The sequence below is a fragment of the Aythya ferina genome, assembly GCF_964211825.1.
Source record: "Aythya ferina genome assembly, chromosome: 30".
NCBI lineage: Eukaryota > Metazoa > Chordata > Aves > Anseriformes > Anatidae > Aythya > Aythya ferina.
Genome location: NC_140327.1, coordinates 1,164,346 through 1,188,507, shown reverse-complemented (window position 1 = coordinate 1,188,507; position 24,162 = coordinate 1,164,346). Strand labels below are relative to the sequence as shown.

At 65.0% G+C, this 24,162-nt stretch overlaps 1 protein-coding gene across 13 annotated transcripts in view; it reads left to right on the top strand.

Annotated features, from left to right (window-relative positions):
* The first annotated feature begins 77 nt into the window (after nucleotides 1-77).
* Nucleotides 78-24,162, top strand: part of SYNGAP1 (synaptic Ras GTPase activating protein 1) — a 32,445-nt gene continuing 8,360 nt past the window's right edge. For 8 of the 13 annotated variants that reach the window (XR_014686278.1, XM_084500952.1, XM_084500953.1 and 5 more), the window contains exons 1-16: nucleotides 78-138; nucleotides 1,682-1,806; nucleotides 2,641-2,746; nucleotides 8,172-8,269; nucleotides 10,391-10,512; nucleotides 14,217-14,370; nucleotides 14,464-14,562; nucleotides 15,709-16,263; nucleotides 17,444-17,588; nucleotides 18,048-18,192; nucleotides 18,265-18,501; nucleotides 19,364-19,565; nucleotides 19,976-20,151; nucleotides 20,261-20,302; nucleotides 21,211-22,042; nucleotides 22,684-22,857. Coding sequence is in view for 12 of the 13 variants with exons in the window: in XM_084500952.1 (XP_084357078.1) it covers nucleotides 117-138; nucleotides 1,682-1,806; nucleotides 2,641-2,746; nucleotides 8,172-8,269; nucleotides 10,391-10,512; nucleotides 14,217-14,370; nucleotides 14,464-14,562; nucleotides 15,709-16,263; nucleotides 17,444-17,588; nucleotides 18,048-18,192; nucleotides 18,265-18,501; nucleotides 19,364-19,565; nucleotides 19,976-20,151; nucleotides 20,261-20,302; nucleotides 21,211-22,042; nucleotides 22,684-22,857 (3,234 nt within the window). In the remaining variant the exon portion in view is untranslated. Of the gene's footprint in view, nucleotides 139-1,681; nucleotides 1,807-2,640; nucleotides 2,747-6,998; nucleotides 7,378-8,171; nucleotides 8,270-10,390; nucleotides 10,513-13,920; nucleotides 13,941-14,216; nucleotides 14,371-14,463; nucleotides 14,563-15,708; nucleotides 16,264-17,443; nucleotides 17,589-18,047; nucleotides 18,193-18,264; nucleotides 18,502-19,363; nucleotides 19,566-19,975; nucleotides 20,152-20,260; nucleotides 20,303-21,210; nucleotides 22,043-22,683; nucleotides 22,858-24,162 lie in introns of those variants that run through there. The other 5 variants (XM_084500950.1, XM_084500948.1, XM_084500949.1 and 2 more) reach the window with 5 other exon arrangements.

Below are 24,162 nucleotides of genomic sequence, written 5' to 3'. Positions count from 1 at the left end.
TCCCTCCCCCGGCCTCCTGCCCCCCCCCCTTTCTCCGCCAGCCCCCCCCCGCCCCCCCCCCCCCCCCATCCCCTCCCCGTTACCGGCGCCCGGGGGAAGCGCTCGGCGGCGGAGCCATGTCCTATGTCCCCTTCCGAGGTACGGGGGGGGCACCGGGAATTTGGGGAGGGGGCGACCCCCCCCGGGATGCCCCCGGGAAATTGAGGGGGGGGGGGGGAGGCTCCGGGGTGGGGCCGGGAGCGGCACCGGGGGCGGCGGCACCGGGGGTGGGGGGGGGGAAATGGGGGTGGGGGGGGTGGGGGGGGGACATGGGGGGGTGGGGGGGGGTAAAGGGGGGTGGGGGGGGGCAGCGGGGGGGTGTCGGTACCGGGGGGGGGGGATGGGAAGCGGGGGATGGTGGCGGTTTGGTGGTGGGAGCGGGGGAGGCCGGTACTGGGGGGGACTGGGATGGAGGGGGGGGGGTTACTGGGAGAGGGGGGGGGGTTATTGGGAAAGGGGGGGGTGTTGGTAATGGGGGGGGTGTTGGTAATGGGGGGGGGTACTGGAAATTTGCGGGGGGGGGTACTGGAAATGGGGGATGCTGGAAGAGGGGGATGCTGGTGCCAGGGGGGTACTGGGAGATACTGGGATTGAGGGGATAGCGGTACTGGGGGGGTACTGGTGCTGCGGGGGGGTTACTGGTACCGGGGGGGTTGATACTGGTACTGGGAGGGGGGATACTGGTACTGGGGGGGGGATACTGGTACCTAGTGGGGTTACTGGTAGCAGGATACTGGTGCTGGGGGGGTTACTGGTACCGCTGGCTGCTGGTATTGGGCTGATCTCTGAATGATCCCAGTACCGGGGGGTGCCCGTACTGGGGATACTGGTGCCGGGGGATGCTTATGCTGGGGGGATCCCAGTACCAGGAGGTGGTTATACTGGGGGGTACTGGTACTGGGAGATGCTTATACTGGAGGATACTGGTACCAGGTGATGCCCATACTGGAGGGATCTCAGTACCAGCAGATGCTTATACTGGGGCATACTGGTACCGGGAGATGCCCGTACTGGGGGATACTGGTACAGGGGGATGCTTATACTGGAGGGATCCCAGTACCAGCAGATGCTTGTACTGGGGGATACCGGTACTGGGAGATGCCCATACTGGGGCATAGCGGTACTGGGAGATGCTTATACTGGGAGATACTGGTACTGGGCAATGCTTATACTGGGAGATACTGGTACTGGGCGATGCTTATACTGGGGGATACTGGTACTGGGTGATGCTTATACTGGGCGATACTGGTACTGGGGGCTGCTCATACTGGGCCATACTGGTACCGGGGGGGTTGCCTGTACTGGGGGGATACCAGTACCGGGGGATACCCATACTGGGGGGCACCGGTACGGGGGGCACCGGCACCAGTCAGGCCCGGGCTCGGCCTCCCCGACCCCCCCCCGGTACCGGGGCCTGGAACCGGTACCGGGAATTTGGGGGGGGGGGCAACATGGCCGGGGGTTTGGGGGGGGGGCACCGGGCCCGGGCCTGACCCAGTTGGAAACGGGGCCGAGCGGGGCCTGGCGCGCCCCCGGGGCCTGGCCTGGGGGGTGTTTGTGTGGGGGAGGGGATTATTTTTTTTTTGGGGGGGGGGGAGGGGGATTTTGGGGTCCCCCCACTGACCCCCAGCCCCCCCCCCAGATGTGCGAGGAGCCCCCCTGGCCCGCGGGCCCTACGCGCCCCCCCCGGCCTACGAGCGGCCGCCCTGGAACCCCCGGTTCTGCATCATCTCCGGGAACCAGCTGCTGATGCTGGACGAGGAGGAGGTAAACTGGGGGGGGGACGCACGTTTTGGGGCGATTTCGGGCTGTTTTGGGGTTTTAGGAGGGCCACGGTTTGAGCTGTCTGGGCGCCCCCCCCCCTCCCGGTTCTGCATCGTGCTGCCGGTGCTGGCTGAGGAGGAGGCGGGCAGGGAGGGGGGGGGGCAACTTTTGGGGTGATTTTAGGCGTTTTTTGGGGTGATTTTTGGCGATTTTGGGGTTTGGGGTGAAAGAAGGGGGTCCAATAAAACCCGTGGGGGTGTCTCTCTTCCCCCTCCCCCCCCCCCCAAATTTTGCAGCACCCCCAGGAACCAGCTGCTGGTGCTGGCTGAGGAGGAGGCGAGCGGGGAGGGGGGGGGGGGGGGCAACTTCTGGGGCGATTCTAGGCAATTTTGGGGGTGATTTGGGGCGATTTTTGGGTTTGGGGTGAAGGAGGGGTGTGCAATTAAACCCGTGGGGGTGTCTCTCTTTCCCCCCCCCCCCCAAATTTTGCAGCACCCCCATGGACCAGCTGCTGGTGCTGGCTGAGGAGGAGGAGTGCGGGGAGGGGGGGGGGGCAACTTTTAGGGCGATTTTGGGCGATTTTGGGGATGATTTTTGGCGATTTTGGGGTTTGGGGTGAAAGAAGGGGGTCCAATAAAACCCGTGGGGGTGTCACCCCCCCCAAAAAAAATAAATTTCCATCACCCCCATGAACCAGCTGCTGCCGGCTGAGGAGGAGGCGAGCGGGGAGCGGGAGTGGAGGGGTGGGGGGGGGAGGGCAAGATTTGGGGCGATTCCGGACGATTTTGGGGCCGGGGGGGACCCGAACTGATGGCGGGGGGGGGGATCCTTTCGCAGATCCACCCGCTGCTCATCCGGGACCGCCGGGGCGAGCCGTGCCGGAGCAAGCTGCTGCGGCGCACCGTCAGCGTGCCGGTGGAGGGGAGGCCGCCGGGAGAGCACGGTACCGGGGGGGGGTGGGGGGGTCACCGGGAAATTTTTTGGGGGGGGGGGCACACACATGGTGTCCCCCCCCCCCCCCCCCCTTTTTCCAGCTGCCATCCCATAATATCCAGCCTGGAGGCGCGCGGGTGCTCGGCAACGGTTGCTGGGGAAACCCCAACCCCCCCCCACCGGGTGTGTGTGGGGGGGGGGGGGGAGGCGCTGTCCCTTTGGTGTCCCCCCCCCCCCCCCCCTAAATAAATGGTGGGGACAGCGGGGGTGGCACCTGGGGACAGTGTGGGCCTCGTGTCCCCGATGCCCATGGTGGCACCCGTCCCTGTGTCCCCGTGGTGGTGGCACCCGTGTCCCCAACCCCCATGGTGGCACCCGTGTCCCTATGGTGGTGGCACCTGTCCCCATGTCCCCAATTCATGGTGGTGGCACCCATGTCCCCATGTCCCCAACCCCCATGGTGTCACCCATGTCCCCAGCCCCCATGGTGGCAGCACCCATGGTCCCCATGTCACCAATTCATGGTGGTGGCACCTGTGTCCCCATGTCCCCAATCCCCATAGTGGCACCTGTGTCCCCATCCCCTGGTGGTGGCACCAGTCCCTATGTCCCCATGGGGGTGGCACTCATGTCCCCATGTCCCCAGCCGCTATGGTGGCACCCATGTCCCCATTCCTGGTGGTGGCACCCATCCCTGTGTCCCCAACACCCATGGTGGCACCTGTCCCCATGTCCCCAATTCATGGTGGTGGCACCCGTGTCCCCATGTCCCCAACCACCATGGTGGCACCCATCCCTGTGTCCCCGTGTCCCCATGGTGGTGGCACCCGTGTCCCCAACCCCCATGGTGGTGCCATCTGTGTCCCCATGTCCCCAACTCATGGTGGTGGCACCCATGTCCCCGTGTCCCCATTCCTGGTGGTGCCACCCATCCCAGTGTCCCCAACACCCATGGTGGCACCTGTCCCCGTGTCCCCATGGTGGTGGCACCCATGTCCCCACGTCCCCAACCCCTGCTGGTGATGCCCGGTGCCACCGCTGTCCCCAAAACCCGGGGGGGGGCACCCGGGGGCCACCTGTCCCCTGTCCCCTGTCCCTGTCCCCTGGGGGGGTCACTGGGTGCCCAAGGCCACCCCGTGTCCCCTTTTGGTGTCCCCGTCCCCGTGGGTGTCACGGGGGGGGGACTTTTTTTTTTTTTTTGGGGGGGGGGGCCGGACCCCGCTGGTGGCGCCGCCCCTCCCCCCCCCAGCCCCTCCCCCGCTTCCTCCGGCGTTAAAAAAAGCGCCAGCGCCGCGTCACCATGGCGACGGTGACAGCGGGGGGACGCGGCCACCGCCACCGCCACCGGGACCGCCACCGCCACCACCCGTGTCACCGGGGCCACCAGCGACACCTGCGCTGTCCCCACGGTGCCACCAGTGCCACCACCGCTGCCGCTGGCACTGCCACCAGTGCCACCAGTGCCACCAGTGCCACCACCACTGCCACCAGTGTCACCATCACTGCCATCATATCACTGCCACCAGTGCCACCAGTGCCACCAGCACTGCCACCACCACTGCCACCAGTGTCACCAGTGTCAGCATCACTGCCATCATATCACTGCCACCAGTGTCACCACCAGTGCCACCAGTGCCACCACCACTGCCACCAGTGTCACCAGTGTCACCATCACTGCCATCATATCACTGCCACCAGTGCCACCAGTGGCACCACCACTGCCACCAGTGCCACCATCATTGCCACCATATCAGTGCTACCAGTGCCACCAGTGCCACCATCACTGCCACCACCACTGCCATCACTGCCACCACCAGTGCCACCACCAGTGCCACCATATCATTGCCACCAGTGCCACCAGCACTGCCACCACCAGTGCCACCAGTGCCACCAGCACTGCCACCATCACTCCACCAGTGTCACCATCACTGCCATCATATCACTGCCACCAGTGCCACCACCGCTGGTGCCACCGCAGCCACCCCTGTCCCCGCCACCAGACCCCTGGCAGTGGCACTGCCACCAGCAGGGACGTGTCCCCCGGCCCCGCTGTCCCCACGCTGCCACTTGTGGTGGGCAACGTCCCCAACCCCCGGTGTCCCCTCACCCCCCTGGTGTCTCCAAAGTCACCCCAGTATCCCCTCGGTGTCCCCCCGGTGTCCCCACATTGATCCCAGTGTCCCCCCGCTGTCCCCAGTGTCCCCCTGGTGTCCCCACACACTTGGCACCCCCCAAATCCCCCCATGTCCGCCTGTCCCCCCACTGTCCCCCCATTGTCCCCCCCACTGTCCTGTATGTTCCCTGGTGTCCCCCCCACTGCCCCCCCAGTGTCCCCCCCACTGCCCCCCCAGTGTCCCCCCATGTCCCCCCCCATTGTCCCCCATGTTCCCCCCATGTCCCCCTGTCCCCCATTGTCCCCACTGTCCCCATTGCCCCCCTATTGCACCCCCATGTCCCCCCATGTCCCCCCTGCCCCCCCATTGTCCCCACTGTCCCCATGTCCCCCCATGTCCCTCCCTGCCCCCCCATGTCCCCATGGCCCCCCCATTGCCCCCCATTGCCCCCCATTGCCCCCCCGCCCCAAAATTGCCCCCCATGTCCCCATATTGTCCCCACTGTCCCTTCCCCCCCCATGTCCCCATTGCCCCCCCATGTCCCCCCCATGTCCCCATTGTCCCCCCCATGTCCCCATTGCCCCCCCATTGCCCCCTCCTGCCCCCCCTGCCCCAAAATTGCCCCCCTGTCCCCCCCTGTCCCCCCCATGTCCCCATTGCCCCCCCTGTCCCCCCCTGTCCCCCCCTGTCCCCCCCATGTCCCCATTGCCCCCCCCATGTCCCCCTTCCCCCCATCCCCCCCCCTTCCCCTCCCCCCCATTATCCCCCCCCCTCCCCCTCCCCCCTCCCCTCCCCGCTCGGCGTTACCGGGGGCGTGGCCCCGTCTCCATGGCAACGCCGCGCGCCGAGCCCCGCCCCCTCCCCCAGACCACGCCCCCTCCCCCCCTCTTCCTCCTCCCCCCCCCCCCCCTCCCCGGGCCGGGCGGCGCCGCGCGCGCCCGAGGTGAGTGCGGGGGGGGGGCGGGGGGAGGGGGGAGGAGGGAAGGGGGGGGAGGGGGGGGGGGCTGCGCGCGCACGCGCGGCGGGGGCGGAGCGAGCGCGGGGGCGCGCACGGGGCAGCGGCACCGGCCCGGGAGCGGCGGCGGCGGCGGCGGCGGCGCGGGAGAAGCTGGTGGCGGGGGGGGGGGGGGAGGAGAGGAGAGGAAAAAAAAAAACCAAAAAACGGCGAGTGTGCAACGGGGGGGGGGAGGGGAGGGGGTGTGCGCGTGCACGCGAGTGTGAGCGAGGGTTTGGAGGGGGGGGGGCGGCGGGAGCGTGCGCGGAGCACCGGGAGCGTGCACGGAGATTTGGGAGAGGTGGGGGGGGTGGCGTGCAAAGGGTGAGTGTGCAAGGGGTGAGTGTGCAAGGGGGGAGTGTGCAAAGGGGGTGTGCAAAGGGGGTGAGTGTGCAAGGGGTGCATGCTTGCAGGGGTGCCCGTGCGCGTGCACGCCTGCAGGGGGGTCGCTGAGCGTGCACGGGGCTGTGGGGAGCGTGCAAAGCGGGGAGCGTGCACGGCTCCGGGCGTGAGTGTGCATGGCTCCGCCGGGGAGCGTGCCCGGCCGCAGGGGCGAGTGTGAGCGTGCCCGGCTCTGGGGGTGAAAAGGAAGGGGGGGGGGGGGGAGCTGAGTGTGCACGGCGCTGAGCGTGCGCGTGCACGGGGCAGGCTATGGCTCGGTGGTGAGGGCCGGCGTGCACGGCCTGGGGCGAGCGTGCACGGCCCGGGGGCTGCCTTGTGCACGGCGAGCGTGCAAGGCTCCGGAGGCTTGAGCGGGAGCGTGCATGGCCCTGCGGGGAGCGTGCACGGCCGGCGAGCCAGCGTGCAAAGGCTCCGGGGGTGAGCGTGCAAAGCTCTAGGGGTGAGCGTGCAAAGCTCCTAGGGTGAGCGTGCAAAGCTCCGAGGGTGAGCGTGCAAAGCTCTAGGAGTGTGTGCAAAGCTTTAGGGGTGAGCGTGCAAGGCTCCAGGGGTGAGCGTGCAAAGCTCCGAGTGTGCAAAGGCTCTGGGGGTGAGTGTGCAAAGCTCCAGGGGTGAGTGTGCAAAGCTCCAGGGGTGAGTGTGCAAAGCTCCGAGCGTGCAAAGCCTCCGGGGGCGAGCGTGCAAGGCTCACGAGGCCGAGCGCGAGCGTGCATGGCCCGTGCCGAGCGTGCAAGGCTCCGGGGGTGAGTGTGAGCGTGCCCGGCTCCACGTGCGCCAGCGCCTGAGCGTGCCCCCGCTCCCCCCCCCCCCACCCCCACCCCCACCCCCCCCAAAATCCTCCCCCCCACCCCTCCTCCTCCCCCTCCCCCCTCCCCCAGCGTCGTGGTGCCCCCCCCCCGCGCCCCCGTGCCCCCGGCACGCGCGTGTGCAAGGCCGGCGGGGATGCGGCTGCCCCCGGCCCGCTCCCCCCCGGGCACCCGCGGGCCTCGCGGGGGGGCCCCGGGGCGCCCCTAGGGTCAGGAGGCGCCATGTGGGGCCCCCCCCAGCCGGGCCCCCCCTGGGCGCTTCGGGGCACCCTGGGGCCCCCCCCCGGCACCCGCCTCAGCCTGGAGGGCGGCAGCAGGACCGTGGCCGGTAGGAAAATTTGGGGGGGGGGGGGGGGGTTATGGGGGTTTTGGGGGGGTTTAAGGGGGTTTTGGGGGGGTTAATGGGGTTTGGGGGGGGTTAATGGGGTTTTGGGGGGGGTTAATGGGTTAAGGGGGGGGGTAAGGGGATATGGGGGGGGCAGAGTTAAGGGGGTCCCAAGGCCAGGGGCAGAGTTAAGGGGATTTTTTTTTTTGGGGGGGGGGGGCAGAGTTAAAGGGGGTTTTGGGGGGGTAGAGTTAAGGGTTTTTTATTTGGGGGGGGGGCTGAGTTTGGGGGACCCCAGGGCTGGGGGTAGAGTTAGGGGGGGGGGCAGAGTTAGGGGGGATATTTGGGGGGGGCAGAGTTTGGGGGGGGGGCAAAGTTAAGGGGATTTGGGGGGGGGGGGGCAGAGTTTAGGGGGTCCCTAAGAGTTAAGGGGATTTTTTTTGGGGGGGGGGGGCGATGACACCAAAGTCAAGGGGACCCCGGCCATGGGATGGGGTGACAGCTGGGGGGGGGGATGGAGAGAAACCAGGGCCCCCCCCCAAGCCCCCCCTACCCTTGTGTGTCCCCCTATGTGTGCGTGTCCCCCCCCCATGTCCCCCCCACCCCATATCATGCCCCCCCCCCCCAAATGATGCCTGGGTCCCCCCCCAGCGCCCACCCCATCCCCCAGGGAGCAGGGGGTGGGTTGATGGGGAGGGGGGGGTGGGAGGGCCGTGGGGTCCCCCTGTGTGTGTCCGTGCCCCCCCCCCCCCCCGTGTCCCCGCTGTCCCCTCAGGGCCCTGTCCCCCCCCCCCCAGATTACCACGGCGGCCGCTCCCGCAGGAAGAGCGTCCCCGGGGGGAAGCAGTACAGCATCAACATGGACGCCCCGCCCGCGCCCCCCTTCCGGCCCTCGGTGAGCCCCCCCCCCCACTCCCCCCCCCCCCACCACCTCGCACACGCGTGTGCCCGGCCCCGACACGCCTGGTGCCGCGGTTGCCCCGTCCCGCACACGCGTGTCGCCGCGGGTACGGCGTCCCCAACACGCGTTAGCGCATCCTGAACACGTGTGTTGCCATGGTTACCACATCCTGAACACGCGTGTTTCCATGGTTACCCCACCCTGAACATGTATGTTGCTATTGTTACCCCGTCCTGAACATGTCTCGCCATGGTTACCCCATCCCGAACATGTATGTTGCTATGGTTACCCCATCCTCAACACGTGTGTTGCCATGGTTACTCCATCCCGAACATGTATGTTGCCATGGAAACCTGTCCTCAACACGCCTGTCGCCATGGTTACCCCATCCTCAACACGCCTGTCGCCATGGTTACCCCACCCTGAACATGTATGTTGCTTCCCTGTCCTCCTGAGCACGCCTGTTACCATGGTTACCGCATCCCGCACACGCCTGTTGCCGTGGTTACCCCGTCCCGAACACGCCTGTTGCTATGGTTACGGTGTCGCCGTGGTTGCTGTGTCCCCCACACGTGTGTCGCCGTGGTGACCCGCTCCCGTTGCCATGGTTACCTGGGCTGTACGCCGTCGCCGTGGTTACCCCGCCCCGCACACGCCTGTCGCCGTGGTTACCGCAGCCCCGCGTTGCCATGGTTACGCTCCTCCTGCACACGTGTTGCCCTCGTCGAGCACATGCCTGTTGCCGTGGTTACCATCACCCCGTCGCCATGGTTACCCCGTCACATCGCCGTGGGTACCCGGCACATCCGTGTTGCCGTGGTTACACGCCTGTTGCCGTGGTTACCCATCTGTGCACATCCATGTTACCATGGTTACGTGTCCGTGCACATCCGTGTCACCACGGTGACCCAGCCATTACATCCCTGTCGCCATGGTTACACGCCTGTTACCGTGGTTACCCATCCGTGCACATCCGTGTTGCCATGGTTACCCAGTCGTTACACCCCTGTTGCCATGGTGACACACGCTATCACCACGGTTACACGCCTGTCACCCCGTCACCCCGCCTTTCCATGCATGTTGCCATGGTTACACAGCCACATCACCGTGGTTACCCAGTGTTACAGCCGTGGCACCACGGCCACACGCCTGTTGCCATGGTTACCATCAATGTCACCACGGTTACACGCCTGTTACCATGGTTACCCATCCATGCACATCCATGTTACCATAGTTGCACGCCTGTTGCCACAGTCACCCATCTGTGCACATCCATGTCGCCGCAGCTACACGCCTGTTGCCATGGTTACTCATCCGTGCACATCCATGTCACCATGGCTACATGTCTGTTACCGTGGTGACCCATCCGTGCACGTCCATGTCACCGTGATTACACGCCTGTTACCATGGTTACCCATCACATCACCACGGCTACACGCCTGTTGCCATGATTACCCATCCATGTTACCATAGTTACACGCCTGTTGCCACAGTTACCCATCCGTGCACATCCATGTCACTGTGATTACACGCCTGTTACCATAGTTACCCATCAATGTTGCCATGGTTACACGCTTGTTACCATGGTGACCCATCCGTGCACATCCATGTCACCACGGCTACACGCCTGTTACCATGGTTACCCATCAATGTCACCACGGTTACATGCCTGTTGCCATGGTGACCCATCCGTGCGCATCCATGTCACCATGGTTACACGCCTGTTACCATGGTTACCCATCACATCACCACGGTTACACGCCTGTTGCCATGGTTACCCATCGTGCACATCCATGTCACCGCAGCTACATGCTTGTTGCCATGGTTACCCATCCATGTCACCATGATTACACGCCTGTTACCATGGTTACCCATCCCTGTCACCGCGGTTCCACGCCTGTTGTCGCGGTGACCCCTCCCCTCCCCACGGCTCCACGCCTGTACCCAGTCTCCCACCACCTCCACGTGCCCCCATTTCCCACCCTCACCCTCCCATCCCCACGGTGCCCCCCCTGGTCCCCCCGGTGTCCCCCCGGTGTCCCCACCCGGTGTCCCACCCGGTGTCCCCCGGTGCCCCCGGTGCCCCCCGCTTGCCCTCAGCCGCCTGTACCCCAGCAAGGCTTCCTGAGCCGCCGCCTGAAGAGCTCCATCAAGCGCACCAAGAGCCAGCCCAAGCTCGACCGCACCAGCAGCTTCCGGCAGATCCTGCCCCGCTTCCGCAGCGCCGACCACGACAGGTGGGGGGACACCGCGGGGACACCCCCCCGGGGACACCGCCAGACCCCCGGGGACAGCAGCAGCCCTCCCTTCCCCTCCCCTCCCCTCCCTTCCCCTCCCCGGGACACCCGCGCGTCCCCTCCGGGACAATGACATCTCGCCCTTGGGGTCACCGTCATCCCCCCCCAGGACACCAACACCCCCCTTGGGGACACCAACAGCCCCCCCGGGACACCAACACCCCCCTTGGGGACAACAACACCCCCCCCCAGGACACCAACACCCCCCTTGGGGACACCAACAGCCCCCCCAGGACACCAACACCCCCCTTGGGGACACCTACACCCACCCCAGGACACCAACAGCCCCCTTGGGGACACCAACAGCCCCCCCAGGACACCAACACCCCCCTTGGGGACACCAACAGCCCCCTTGGGGACACCAACACCCCCCCCCAGTACACCAACACCCCCCCCAGGACACCAACACCCCTCCCGGGGTCACCAACAGCCCCCCCAGGACAACAATTCCCCCCCTGGGGTCACCTACACCCCCCCCAGGACACCTACACCCCCTTGGGGTCACCAACACCCCCCCTGGGACACCAACAGCCCCCCCCAGGACACCCACACCCCCCCCCAGGACACCAACACCCCTCTTGGGGTCACCAACAGCCCCCCCGGGACACCAACACCCCCCTTGGGGACACCTACACCCCCCCAGGACACCAACACCCCCCCCCAGGACACCAATTCCCCCCCCAGGAAGATCAACTCCCCCCCCTTGGGGACACCACGACCCCCCTGGGGACATCTACACCCCCCCCAGACACCAACATCCCCCCTTGGGGACACCACAGCCACCCCCAGGGATGTCACAGCCCCCCCCCAGGGACACCGTAGCCCCCCCCCCCCCCTTCCTGGGATGTCACCCCTCGGGATGTCACTTTTCTGGGATTTCACCCCCCTGGGATGTCACCTCATTGGGTTGTCACCCCCCCGGGATGTCACCTCTTTGGGATGTCACCCCCCTCCTGGGATGTCACCCCCCCGGGTTGTCACCACCCCCCTGGGATGTTCCCGTCCTGGTTTGGGGACGCCGTGGGGACGGTGTCGCTGTGCAGGTGGCAGCGGGGAGGTTTGGGGACAGCCCTGGGATGGGGACAGTTTCGGTCCCCGGGTGGCACCACGGTGGGTGTAGGGACAGCCCGGTTCCCCCCCAGTGTCCCCAAACCAGGGGACAAGCCCCGCTCCCCTGGTGGCACAGGGACAGCTCTGCGCCGAGTGTCCCCAGGCTCTGCGTGGAGGGGACAGGTCCGGGTGTCCTGCTGGGCACGGGGACAACCCCGCCACGGGGTCCCCGATGTCCCCAAATGTCCCCATGTGGGGTGGTCCCCAGTGTCCCCAACATCCCCATGTGGGGCAGGTCACCAACGTCCCCAGTGTTCCCAATGTCCCCATGTGGAGTGGTCCCTGGTGTCCCCAGTGTCCCCCTGTGGGGCACGTCCCCAGTGTCCCCAAGGTCCCCATGTGGTGGAGTGGTCCCCAGTGTCCCCAACGTCCCCATGTGGGGCAGGTCCCCATGTGGGGCAGGTCCCCAATGTCCCCAATGTCCCCAAGGTCCCCATGTGGAGTGGTCCCCGGTGTCCCCAATGTCCCCATGTGGGGCAGGTCCCCAATGTCCCCAACATCCCCCTGTGGGACACGTCCCTAATGTCCTCAAGGTCCCCATGTGGGGCAGGTCCCCATGTCCCCAATGTCCCCAACATCCCCATGTGGGGTGGTCCCCAGTGTCCCCAATGTCCCCATGTGGGGCAGGTCCCCAAGGTCCCCATGTGGGGTGGTCCCCGGTGTCCCCCAGGTCCCCAATGTCCCCAATGTCCCCATGTGGGGCAGGTCCCCCCTGTCCCCAACGCCCCCACCCAGGGCACGTCCCTGTTGTCCCCGTTGTCCCCGTTGTCCCTGCCTGGGGCGGGTCTCCCTACCCCGTCCCCTCCTCTTTGGGGACACTTTGGGGACCGGGCAGGTGGCAGGCGGTGCCGGTGCCGTTTATAGCCCGGAGCCGGTGGGTGGGAGCCGGGCGCAGGATCCGGCCTGGCACCGGGCCCGGTGGCACCGTCACCGTCACCGGCGTCACCGTCACCCATGGGGTACGGCCCCGGGGACAGGGGGGTGGCGGGGATCCCGTGTGTGTCCCCCCCCGGGATGTCCCTTGTCCCCAGGGAGATGACGGCCAGGAGGTGGCGGCTCCTGGCCCTGGGTGCCCAGAGGTGGGTTGCCTCGTCCCCAGGGGTGTCCCTTTGTCCCCATGGGTGTCCCTTTGTCCCCTGGGGTGTCCCCTTGTCCCCAGGGGTGTCCCTTTGTCCCCTGGGGTGTCCCTTTGTCCCCGGGGGGGTTTTCTCGTCCCCATCCTGCTGGGTGGTCCCCAAGGGGGACGTCCCTTGTCCCCTGCTGCCGATGGCATCCCTCATCCCCGCGGCTGGTCCCCCTTGGTGGGGGATGTCCCTGTCCCCATAAGGGATGTCCCCTGTCCCCTTGCCCCATAGGGGATGTCCCCTGTCCCCATAAGGGATGTCCCCTGTCCCCTTGCCCCATAGAGGATGTCCCTGTCCCCGTAGAGGATGTCCCTGTCCCCATAAGGGATATCCCCTGTCCCCTCACCCCATAGGGGATGTCCCCTGTCCCCTCACCCCATAGAGGATGTCCCTGTCCCCATAAGGGATGTCCCCTGTCCCCATAGAGGATGTCCCCAGTCCCCTCACCCCACAGAGGACACCCCTTACCCTCACCCCCAACGGGGACACCCTGGGGGCTCCCCTATCCCCTGCACCGGGCGATCCGGGTGATTTTTTTTTTATTTTATTTTTTATTTATTTTTTAATTTTTTTTCGCGGTGGTGCCGGTGGTGGTGGTGGTGGTGGTGGGGGCCGCCTCTCGCCGGGGTATTTTTATCCGCGCCGCCCCCGCGTGCGCTCGGTGCCGGTGACACGGTGACGGTGACGGTGACGGCGGCCGCGGGGACGTGGGGACGTGGCGAGGCCGCTGCTTACGCAGCCCCGGGGATAAATTTAGCGCCCGGGGGCGGCTCACCTGCGCCAGCTGCACCGTGCCGGAGGGGGGGGGGACACACGCAGGACCAATTTTGGGGTGCTACGTGCCTGGGTTTCCCCCCCCCACACACACACCGCCCCCCTCCCCTTTTTGGGGAGTCCCGCGTCCATTCGGGGAGTCCCCCGTCCGCTTCAGGTTGGGGGTGGGGGGCTCCCCGGATGCCCACGGAGAGGGGTGGGGGGGCTCCCACCGTCATGTCCCCCTCCCCCCCTCCCTCCCTCCCCATATCCCCCCCTCCCCATCCCCATGTCCCCCCCCCTCCCCAAGCCCTGACTCTGTCTCTCTCTGTCCGTCCCGACGCCGCGGACGCGCCCCCAGGTCCCGCGCGGATGCCCCAGGTACCCCCCCCCCACCGCCAACACCACCGCCACCCCCCCACCCCCCCACTCGCATGCCACCCCCCCCCCCCATACACACTGCCACCACCAACCCCGGGCACCCCCGACCCCAACCCCACCCCAAAAAAAACCCCCAACCCCCTCCCACCACCACCACCGCCGCCACCGCCTCCCCTTTACCCCCAAATCCGCCGTCCCCTCCCTGACCCCCCCGAAACTCCCCGACCCCAAACCGCGTCCCCCACCCCGAGCGTCCCCCCCGCCGCGTCCCCGCAGGGCCCGGTTGATGCAGAGCTTCAAGGAGTCGCACTCGCACGAGTCGCTGCTGAGCCCCAGCAGCGCGGCCGAGGCGCTGGAGCTCAACCTGGACGAGGACTCCATCATCAAGGCGGTCCACAGCAGCATCCTGGGGCAGGAGTTCTGCTTCGAGGTAAAAATGACCCCCCCCCGAGCCCCCCCGAGGTGTCCCCGCGGTGGTGGCCCCCCCCCCGTCGTGGTCACCGTCCCCTCGCCCTCCCCGCAGGTCACCACCGCCTCGGGGACCAAGTGCTTCGCGTGCCGCTCGGCTGCTGAGCGGGATAAATGGATCGAGAACCTGCAGAGGGCCGTGAAGCCCAACAAGGTGGGGTGGGCGACCTCCTCTGTGGGGGTGGTCACTGGTGGGGATGGGGGCGGTCAACTGGTGGGGATGGAGATGGTCAACTGGTGGGGATGGTCACCTGGTGGGGCTGGGGGTGGTCAACTGGTAGGGATGGGGGTGGTCAATTGGTGGGGCTGGTTACTGGTGGAGATGGGGGCAGTCAACTGGTGGTGATGGTCACCTGGTGGGGCTGGGGGTGGTCAACTGGTGGAGATGGAGATGGTCAACTGGTGGGGCTGGTTGACAATGGGGGCTGGAGATGGTCAACTGGTGGGGATGGGGGCGGTCAACTGGTGGGGATGGTCACTGGTGGGGCTGGAGGTGGTCAACTGGTGGAGATGGAGATGGTCAACTGGTGGGGATGGGGGTGGTCAATTGGTGGTGATGGTCATGATGGTCACTGGTGGGGATGGGGGTGGTCAACTGGTGGTGATGGTCAACTGGTGGGGCTGGGGGTCGTCAACTGGTGGGGATGATCAACTGGTGGGGATGGGGGCAGTCAGCTGGAGGGGATGGTCGACAAGGGGGCTGCAGACAGTCAACTGGTAGGGATGGGGGTGGTCAACTGGTGGGAATGGTGACCTGGTGGGGCTGGGGGTGGTCATTTGGTGGAGATGGGGGTGGTCAACTGGTGGGGATGGTCAACTGGTAGATGACCAACTGGTAGATGACTGGGGATGACCAACTGGTGGAGATGGGGGTGGTCAACTGGTGGGAATGGTGACCTGGTGGGGATGGGGGTAGTCAACTGTTTGGGATGGTAAACTGGTGGGGCTTCAGATGGTCAACTGGTGGGGCTGGAGATGGTCAACTGGTGAATGGACATGGTCAAGTGGTGGATATGGTCACCTGGTGGGGATGGAGATGGTCAACTGGTGGGAATGGTCAACAAGTGGGGCTGGGGACGGTCACCTGGTGGGGCTGGCCAACTGGTGGGAATGGAGCTGGTCAACTGGTGGCGATGGGGATGGTCACCTGGCCGGGATGGATCTGGTCCCCTAGCGGGGGTGCAGACGGTCACTGGCAGAGCCGGCCATCGGGTGGAGATGAGGGTGGTCACCTGGAGACCCCATACCCCACACCCGGCTGTCCTCATCCCCGGCTGTCCCTTCCCCTTCTCCCCCCCAGGACAACAGCCGGCGGGTGGACAACGTGCTGAAGCTCTGGGTGATCGAGGCGCGGGACCTGCCCCCCAAGAAGCGCTACTACTGCGAGCTGTGCCTGGACGACATGCTCTACGCCCGCACCACCAGCAAGGCGCGCACCGACAACGTCTTCTGGGGCGAGCACTTCGAGTTCAACAACCTGCCGGCCGTCCGCACCATCCGCCTGCACCTCTACAAGGACACCGACAAGAAGCGCAAGAAGGACAAGAGCAACTACGTGGGGATGGTGAGCATCCCCATCGCCAGCGTCACCGGGCGGCACTTCGCCGAGCAGTGGTACCCCCTCAGCCAGCCCAGCGGCAGCAAGAGCAAGGCCGGCTGCCCGGCCCTGCGCGTCAAGAGCCGCTTCCAGACCATGAGCATCCTCCCGATGGAACTCTACAAGGAGTTCGCCGAGTACGTCACCAACAACTACCGGATGCTCTGCGCCGTGCTCGAGCCCGTGCTCAGCGTCAAGAGCAAGGAGGAGGTGGCCTGCGCGCTGGTGCACATCCTGCAGAGCACCGGCAAGGCTAAGGTGGGGTGGGGGGGACGGAGGGAGGGGTGGAGAGCGGTGATGGGTGGGTGGATGGAGGGAGGGAGGGATGGAGGGATGGAGGAGGGAGGGAGGAGGGATGGATGGATGGATGTATGGATGGATGGATGGATGGATGGATGGAGGAGGGATGGAGGGAGGGATGGAGGGATGGAGGGCAGGCATAGGGAGATGGATGGAGGATGGATAGAGGACAGATGTGTGGAGGACTGATGGATGGATGGATGATGGATGGAGGGATGGAGGAGGGATGGAGGGATGGAGGGATGAAGGGATGGACGGATGGATGGATGATGGATGGATGGATGGAGGAGGGATGGAGGGATGGAGGAGGGATGGAGGGCAGGCATAGGGAGATGGATGAAGCATGGATAGAGGACAGATGTGTGGAGGACTGATGGATGGAGGGATGGATGGATGGATGGATGATGGATGGATGGATGATGGGATGGAGGCTGGCTGGCTGGCTGGAGGATGAACAGAAGGGAATGGTTAGATGGTGGGGGATGGATGAAGGATGGATGGAAAGATGGCTGGACAGACAGGACGGATGGATGTGGATGGATGATGGATGGATGGATGGATGGATGGATGGATGGATGGATGGATGGATGGAGAAGGTATGGATGATGGATGGAGGACAGACTCACGGAAAATAAATGGCAAAGGAGTGATGGAGGAGGATGGCAGATGGAGGATGGATGGATGGATGGAGCATACACATGGAAGATGGAGGGAGGAGGGATGGCAAAGGATGGACAGATGAGGGAAAAATGATTATGGATGGAGAACAGCTGGAGGATGAGTGGAGGACAGGCACGTGGAGGATGGATGAACGGAGTGGAGGGTGGATGAATGGATGGAGGATGGAGAGAGGGATGAATACAGGACAGATGAAGCAAGGATGGATGGGCTTATGGAGGATGGACAGGTGGAGTACAGATGGATGAGAGATGGAGGACAGGACAGATGGGTGAGCAGCAGATGGATGGATGGATGGATGGATGGCAGCTGAATGGGGGACAGAAGGATGGACAGAGGACAGAGAGATGGAGAACGGAGGGCTGGCTGGCGGGGCAGAAGATGGAGGTGGGACAGAAACATGCGGGGAGGGTGGGCTGGGCGCGGGTGGGCGCTGGGCTGCCCTGACGGCCATGGGCAGGACTTCCTGTCGGACATGGCCATGACGGAGGTGGATCGCTTCATGGACCGGGAGCACCTGATCTTCCGGGAAAACACCCTCGCCACGAAAGCCATAGAGGAGTACCTGAAACTCATCGGCCAGAAATACCTCAAGGATGCCATTGGTGAGCCCCACCAGTGCTTGGGGTCCTTGTTGCAGGCAGGGCCCCACTGGCCTGGCGGTGGGACGGTGAGTTGTCCCCATACATGGCCATGACACTACTGGCATGACCAGGGGATGGTTGGATGGTCCCGTGCCGTAGCCGTGTCCCCGCTGCAGTGGCCTGGCCATGGGAAGGTTGGGTGGTCCCTGGTCCCTGCTCGTAGAAGCGTCCTCATTGGCATGGCCATGGGATGGTTTGGAGGTTCCTTCTCACGGCTGTCCCCCCACTGTCGGGGTCATGGGAAGGTTGGGTGGTCCCTTCTTTAGGGGCATGGTGGTCCTTCCTCATGGCCATATCCACATCGGGGTGCTCTGGCTGTGGGACGCCCAAGTTGTCCCTTCTCGGGGCCACGTCCCCAGCGGGGTGGCCTGGCTGTAGGACAGCGGGGTGACCCCCGCTCTTGTCCCCGTCCCCCCGCAGGCGAGTTCATCCGGGCGCTGTACGAATCGGAGGAGAACTGCGAGGTTGACCCCATGAAGTGCTCGGCCTCCACCTTGGCCGACCACCAGGCCAACCTCCGCATGTGCTGCGAGCTCGCCCTCTGCAAGGTGGTCAACTCGCACTGGTGAGTCCCCGGGGGGCTGGGGACATCCCCCAGTGTCCCCACCGCGGGATCCTGACCGTGTCCCCCCCCCAGCGTGTTCCCACGGGAGCTGAAGGAGGTCTTCGCCTCGTGGCGGCTGCGGTGCGCCGAGCGGGGCCGCGAGGACATCGCCGACCGGCTGATCAGCGCCTCGCTCTTCCTGCGGTTCCTTTGCCCCGCCGTGATGTCCCCCAGCCTCTTCGGCCTCATGCAGGAGTACCCTGACGAGCAGACTGCCCGTACCCTCACCCTCATCGCCAAGGTCATCCAGAACCTGGCCAACTTCACCAAGTGAGAAGCCGGGGGGGGGGGAGGAGAAAAGAGGGGTGGTGGTGGGCGAGAGTGGTCGGATGGGTGGGGAACGGAGGGAAGGTGGATCTGAAGGTCTGAGGGTGGATGGTGTGGTAGGTAGACAAAGGGAAAATGGATGGGTGAGGTGCTGGGTGGATGGAAGGATGGATGGATGATGGATGGATGGATGGATGGATGGATGGATGGAAGGATGAGCTGGATGAACAGAAGATGGATAAATGGACGGAATATGGAAGGACCGGTTGATGGATAATGAGTGGAAGGTAGATGAGAGATTTGGCAGATGAGTTGGATGGAGTTGGAAGACAAATAGAGATAAGATGGGTGAGTTGGATGGAGGGAAGCCAGGCAGATGGAGATAAGATGGGTGGGTGAGCTGAGGGATGGTGGAGAGGAGATGGATGAGTTGGTGGACAGAAAATGGACAGATAGGATGCAGATGGATGAGTTATTGGGTGAATGGATGAGAAGATGGACGAGTTGATGGGTGATACATGGAAGATGAGTGGTGGTGGATGGAGAGGAGGTGGACAGATGGGAATGGATGGATGGATGGATGGATGGATGGATGGATGGATGGATGGATGGATGGATGGATGGATGGAAGGAAAAGGCTTATGGATGGGTTGGATGGAAGAAAGATGGATGAAAGACGGAGGGAAGAGTTTGCAGATGGATGGAGAACAAATGGAAGAGGAGCTGGATGAAGGTCAGACGTGGCTTTATGACCAGACGACTAGAAGCCAGAGGGACAGAAGGGACAGGGAGCAGCACGCGGGGCCAGCGGTGGGGCCAGCTGGTGGTGGGGAGAGTGGAGACCCCTCTGAGCACCCGCCCGCAGGTTTGGCAGCAAGGAGGAGTACATGGCCTTCATGAATGAATTCCTGGAGCTGGAGTGGACCAGCATGCAGCAGTTCCTCTACGAGATCTCCAACCTGGACACCCTCACCAACAGCACCAGCTTCGAGGGCTACATCGACCTGGGCCGCGAGCTCTCCACCCTGCACGCCCTCCTTTGGGAGGTCATGTCCCAGCTCAGCAAGGTACCCGGGACATCTGGGTGCTCTCCTGGGTGCTCATCAGGGACCTGGGTGCCTTGGTCTTCGCCTGGGTGCTCATCGAGGACCTGGGTGCCTTGGTCCACCCTGTGGGATGTTCTGGGGTCTTGGACATCTGGCTACCACTGGGAGGACATTTTGGGGTCCCAACCACCCGTGCAACCCTCAGGGGCCATGGTGGGTTCCCATGCCCCCCTTTTAGGAAGTCATTTTGGGGCCCTACCACCCCACGTTCCCCAAGGACCTCTTTTGGGCTCTCATCCACTTGCGTGTCCCCCAAGGGGAGGTCACTGGGGGTCCCATCAACCCATGCCCTCCTGGGGAGGAGGTCACTGGGATTCTGGGGGGTGGGATTTGGGGGAAAAAGGGGGAGTCACGGACGACTTCCTTCCCAGGAGGCCCTTCTGAAGCTGGGCCCGCTGCCCCGGCTGCTGACGGACATCAGCGTGGCCCTGCGCAACCCCCACCTGCAGCGGCAGCCGAGCCAGGGGGAGCGGCTGCCCCCCAAGGGGCTGGTGCTGCGGGGACCCTCGGCCGACCTCCAGCCCTACCTCGTCCGTGACCTCAACAGGTGGGGACCCCCGAGAGGCCCCTCCGTGTCCCCCCACTCTCCCATGGGTGCCCCCACCTCCTGCCCCACCGTGGGGGTCCCCATGGTCACCCGTTGTCTGTCCCCACAGCTCTGTTGACCTCCAGTCCTACATGGTGCGGGGCCTTAACAGGTGGGTGATGGGGTGGGGTGGAAATGGGGATGGGATGGGGTGGGATGGGATGGGATGGGATGGGGTGGGATGGGATGGGAATGGGGATGGGGATGGGAATGGGGATGGGATGGGATGGGATGGGATGGGATGGGATGGGATGGGATGGGATGGGATGGGATGGGGTGGATGGGATGGGAATGGGGATGGGGATGGGATGGGAATGGGGATGGGAATGGGGATAGGATGGGATGGGATGGGATGGGATGGGATGGGATGGGATGGGATGGGATGGGATGGGATGGGATGGGATGGGATGGGATGGGATGGGATGGGGTGGGATGGGGTGGGATGAAAATGGGGATGGGATGGGATAGAGATGGAGTTAAGGTTGGGGATGGAGATGGGATGGGAATGGGGCTGGAAATGGGGTTGGAGATGGGATAGAAATGGATGAAGCTGGAGATGGGATTGGGGATGGGGATGGGATGGGATTGGGGGTGGGGATGGGGATAGGATGGGGATGGAATAAAATGAGCTGGAGCTGGAGCTGGGGATGGGATAGAAAGGTTTGGGGATGAGAACGGGGATGGAGATGGAGATAGGGATGAGGTAGAAATGGGGATGGGATGGGGATGGAGATGGAATAGGATGGGATGGGGATGAGAATGGGGATGGAGATGGGGCTGGGGCTGGAGACAGGGATGAAGTAGAAATGGGGAAGGGATGGAGATGGGGTGGGGATGGGACGGGGATGGAGAAGGGATGGGCACCGCCTGAAGACCCCCATCTGGGCCATCCCTGGGGTGTGTCCCCACCCCAAGCGGACCCAGCTCCATCCCTCCTCTCCCTCCCACCCTCCTTGGGGACCCCTCCTGGTGGTCGTCCCCCCCCTTTCCCCCCAACCCTTCCCTTTGCCCCCTCCCCAGCTCCATGGAGGTGCCGCGCCTGCCCTCCCCGCCGCAGGAGAAGGGGCCGCCGGAGGTGCTGGTGCTGAGCCGCCCCCCCCTCGCCCGCTCCTCGCCCGCTTACTGCACCAGCAGCTCGGACCTGACGGAGCCGGAGGGGGGGCGAGCTCTGGGGGTGGGCAAGAGCGTCTCCATGCTGGACCTCCAGGATGGCCGCGTGGACAGCGTCCCCAGCCTGCCCGCCGAGCTGCTGGCCGCCGCCGGGGGTCCAGCCCCAGGGGGTGGCGGGGGGCTTCGTCCCGGTCGCCTCTCCCAGGGCAGCGCCTCCAGCTTGGCCCCCCCCCGTTTAGGGGTGCCGGAACCCGGGGGGCCGCAGCTGCGGGTGCCCCTCTCTTTCCAGAACCCCCTCTTCCACCTGGCGGCCGACGGCCCCCTGCGTCCCGAGACAGGTGGGGGGAGCGAGGGGCCCTTCGCCCCCCCCTTGCACGGGTACAGCAAGAGCGAGGAGCTGGCTGCGCCCCCCCCCAAGCACATCACCCACAGCCACAGCTATAGCGACGAGTTCGCCCGGCCGGGGGGGGACTTCAGCCGGCGGCAGCTCTCCCTGCAGGACAGCCTGGCCCCCCCCCAAATCACCATCGGGGCCCCCCCGCCACCCACCCCCCGGGGAGCCCGGGCAGGGAAGGGTGGGGGGCAGGGGCCGGCGGCCCTGGGGGTGCCCTCCAAACCACGGCCGGCCAGCGGGAACCTGCTGGCGTCCCCCGAGCCCACCTACGGGCCCCCCCGGTCCCGGCAGCCCTCCCTGGCCAAGGAGGCATCGGTGGCTGGGATGAAGCCACCGGTCACCAAGCAGGTGGGGACCGGGGGGGGACATGTGGGGGGCGTGGGGATATGGGGGGCTTAGGGGGTGTGGGGGAACGGGGGACAGCTGGGACATGGGGTTATGGGGGGCATAGGGGTGTGGGGGACATGGTGGGGCATGGGGACATGGGGCTATGGGGGACATAGGGGCATGGGGGACATGGTGGGGACATGGGGACATAGGGGACAGCTGGGATACGGGGGACATAGGGACATGGAGGACATGGTGGGGGCATTGGGGGCATGGGGACATGGGGGACATAGGGACATGGGGGGAGACAGGACACAATGGGGACAGGGGGGGTATGGGGAGATGGGGACATGGGGGACATTGGGATATGGGGGACATAGGGACATGGGGGAACGGGGAGGACGTAATGGGGACATGGGGGAACGGGGAGGACGTAATGGGGACATAGGAGACAACTGGGATGGGGGGTGATATAGGGACACGGAGGGATACTGGGACATGGGGGGCACGATGGGGACATGGGATGAGGGATACATGGGGGATATAGGGCAGGGGCGTGGAAATACGGGGGTGATGGGGGACATGGGGTGGACGTGGGGACATGGTGGGGATGGGGACACCGGGTGTGGGGGGGTCCCATCCCGTTTGTGCTCCCCCCCCAGGCCTCACAGACGCCGTCGACGCTGAACCCGGTGATGCCGGCGGCCGAGCGCACGGTGGCCTGGGTGTCCAACATGCCGCACCTCTCGGCCGACATCGAGAGCTCCCACATCGAGCGCGAGGAGTACAAGCTCAAGGAGTACTCCAAGTCCATGGACGAGAGCCGGCTGGACCGGGTAGGGCCACCCGCGGGACCCGCTGGGTTTTTAGGGTGATGTGAGGGCATAGGGGTTCAGCATTTAGGGTGGCAGGGGTCCCGAGGACCCAAGGTGTCCCCGTGAGGTTGACCCAGGTGTCCCCATGGGGTTGACCAGGCATCCATGCATCACCATGGGGTTGACCCAAGGTGTCCTCATGGGGTTGACCCAAGCATCCCCATGGGATTGACCCAGGTGTCCATATATCTCCATGGGGTTGACCCAGGTGTCCATATGTCCCCGTGGGGTTGACCCAAGCATCACCATTGGGTTGACCCAAGCATCTTCGTGGGGTTGACCTAGGCGTCCCCATGGGGTTGACCCAGAGTCCCCAGGGGGTTGACCAGGTGTCCATATGTCCCCATGGGGTTGACCCAAGGTGTCCTCATGGGGTTGACCCAAGCATCACCATTGGGTTGACCCAGGTGTCCCCATGGGGTTGACCCAGGTGTCCATATATCTCCATGGGGTTGACGCAGGTGTCCATGTGTCCCCATGGGGTTGACCCAAGCATCTCCATGGGGTTGACCCAGGTGTCCCCATTGGGTTGACCCAGGTGTCCCCATGGAGTTGATCAGGCATCCATGTGTCCCCATGGGGTTGACCCAAGAATCTCCATGGGGTTGACCCAGTTGTCCCCATGGGGCTGACCAGGCATCCATGGGGTTGACCCAAGCATCCCCATGGGATTGACCCAGGTGTCCATATGTCCTCAGGGGGTTGACCCAAGCATCCCCAGGGGGTTGACCCAGGTGTCCCCATGGGGTTGACCCAGGCGTCCATGTGTCCCCATGGGGTTGACCCAAGAATCCTCAGGGGGTTGACCCAAGAGTCTCCATGGGGTTGACCTAGGTGTCCCCATGGGGTTGACCTAGGCATCCATGTGTCCCCATGGGGTTGACCCAAGGTGTCCCCATGGGGTTGACCCAAGCATCTCCATGGGGTTGACCTAGGCGTCCCCATGGGGTTGACCCAGAGTCCCCAGAGGGTTGACCAGGTGTCCATATGTCCCTGTGGGGTTGACCCAAGCATCTTCATGGGGTTGACCCGGGTGTCCCCATGGGTTTGACCTAGGCGTCCATGTGTCCCCATGGGGTTGACCCAGGTGTCCCCATGGGGTTGACCCAAGAATCCTCAGGGGGTTGACCCAGGTGTCCATATACCTCCATGGGGTTGACGCAGGCGTCCATGTGTCCCCATGGGGTTGACCCAAGGTGTCCTCATGGAGTTGACCTAAGCATCCGCATGGGGTTGACCTAGGTGTCCCCATGGGGTTGACCCAAA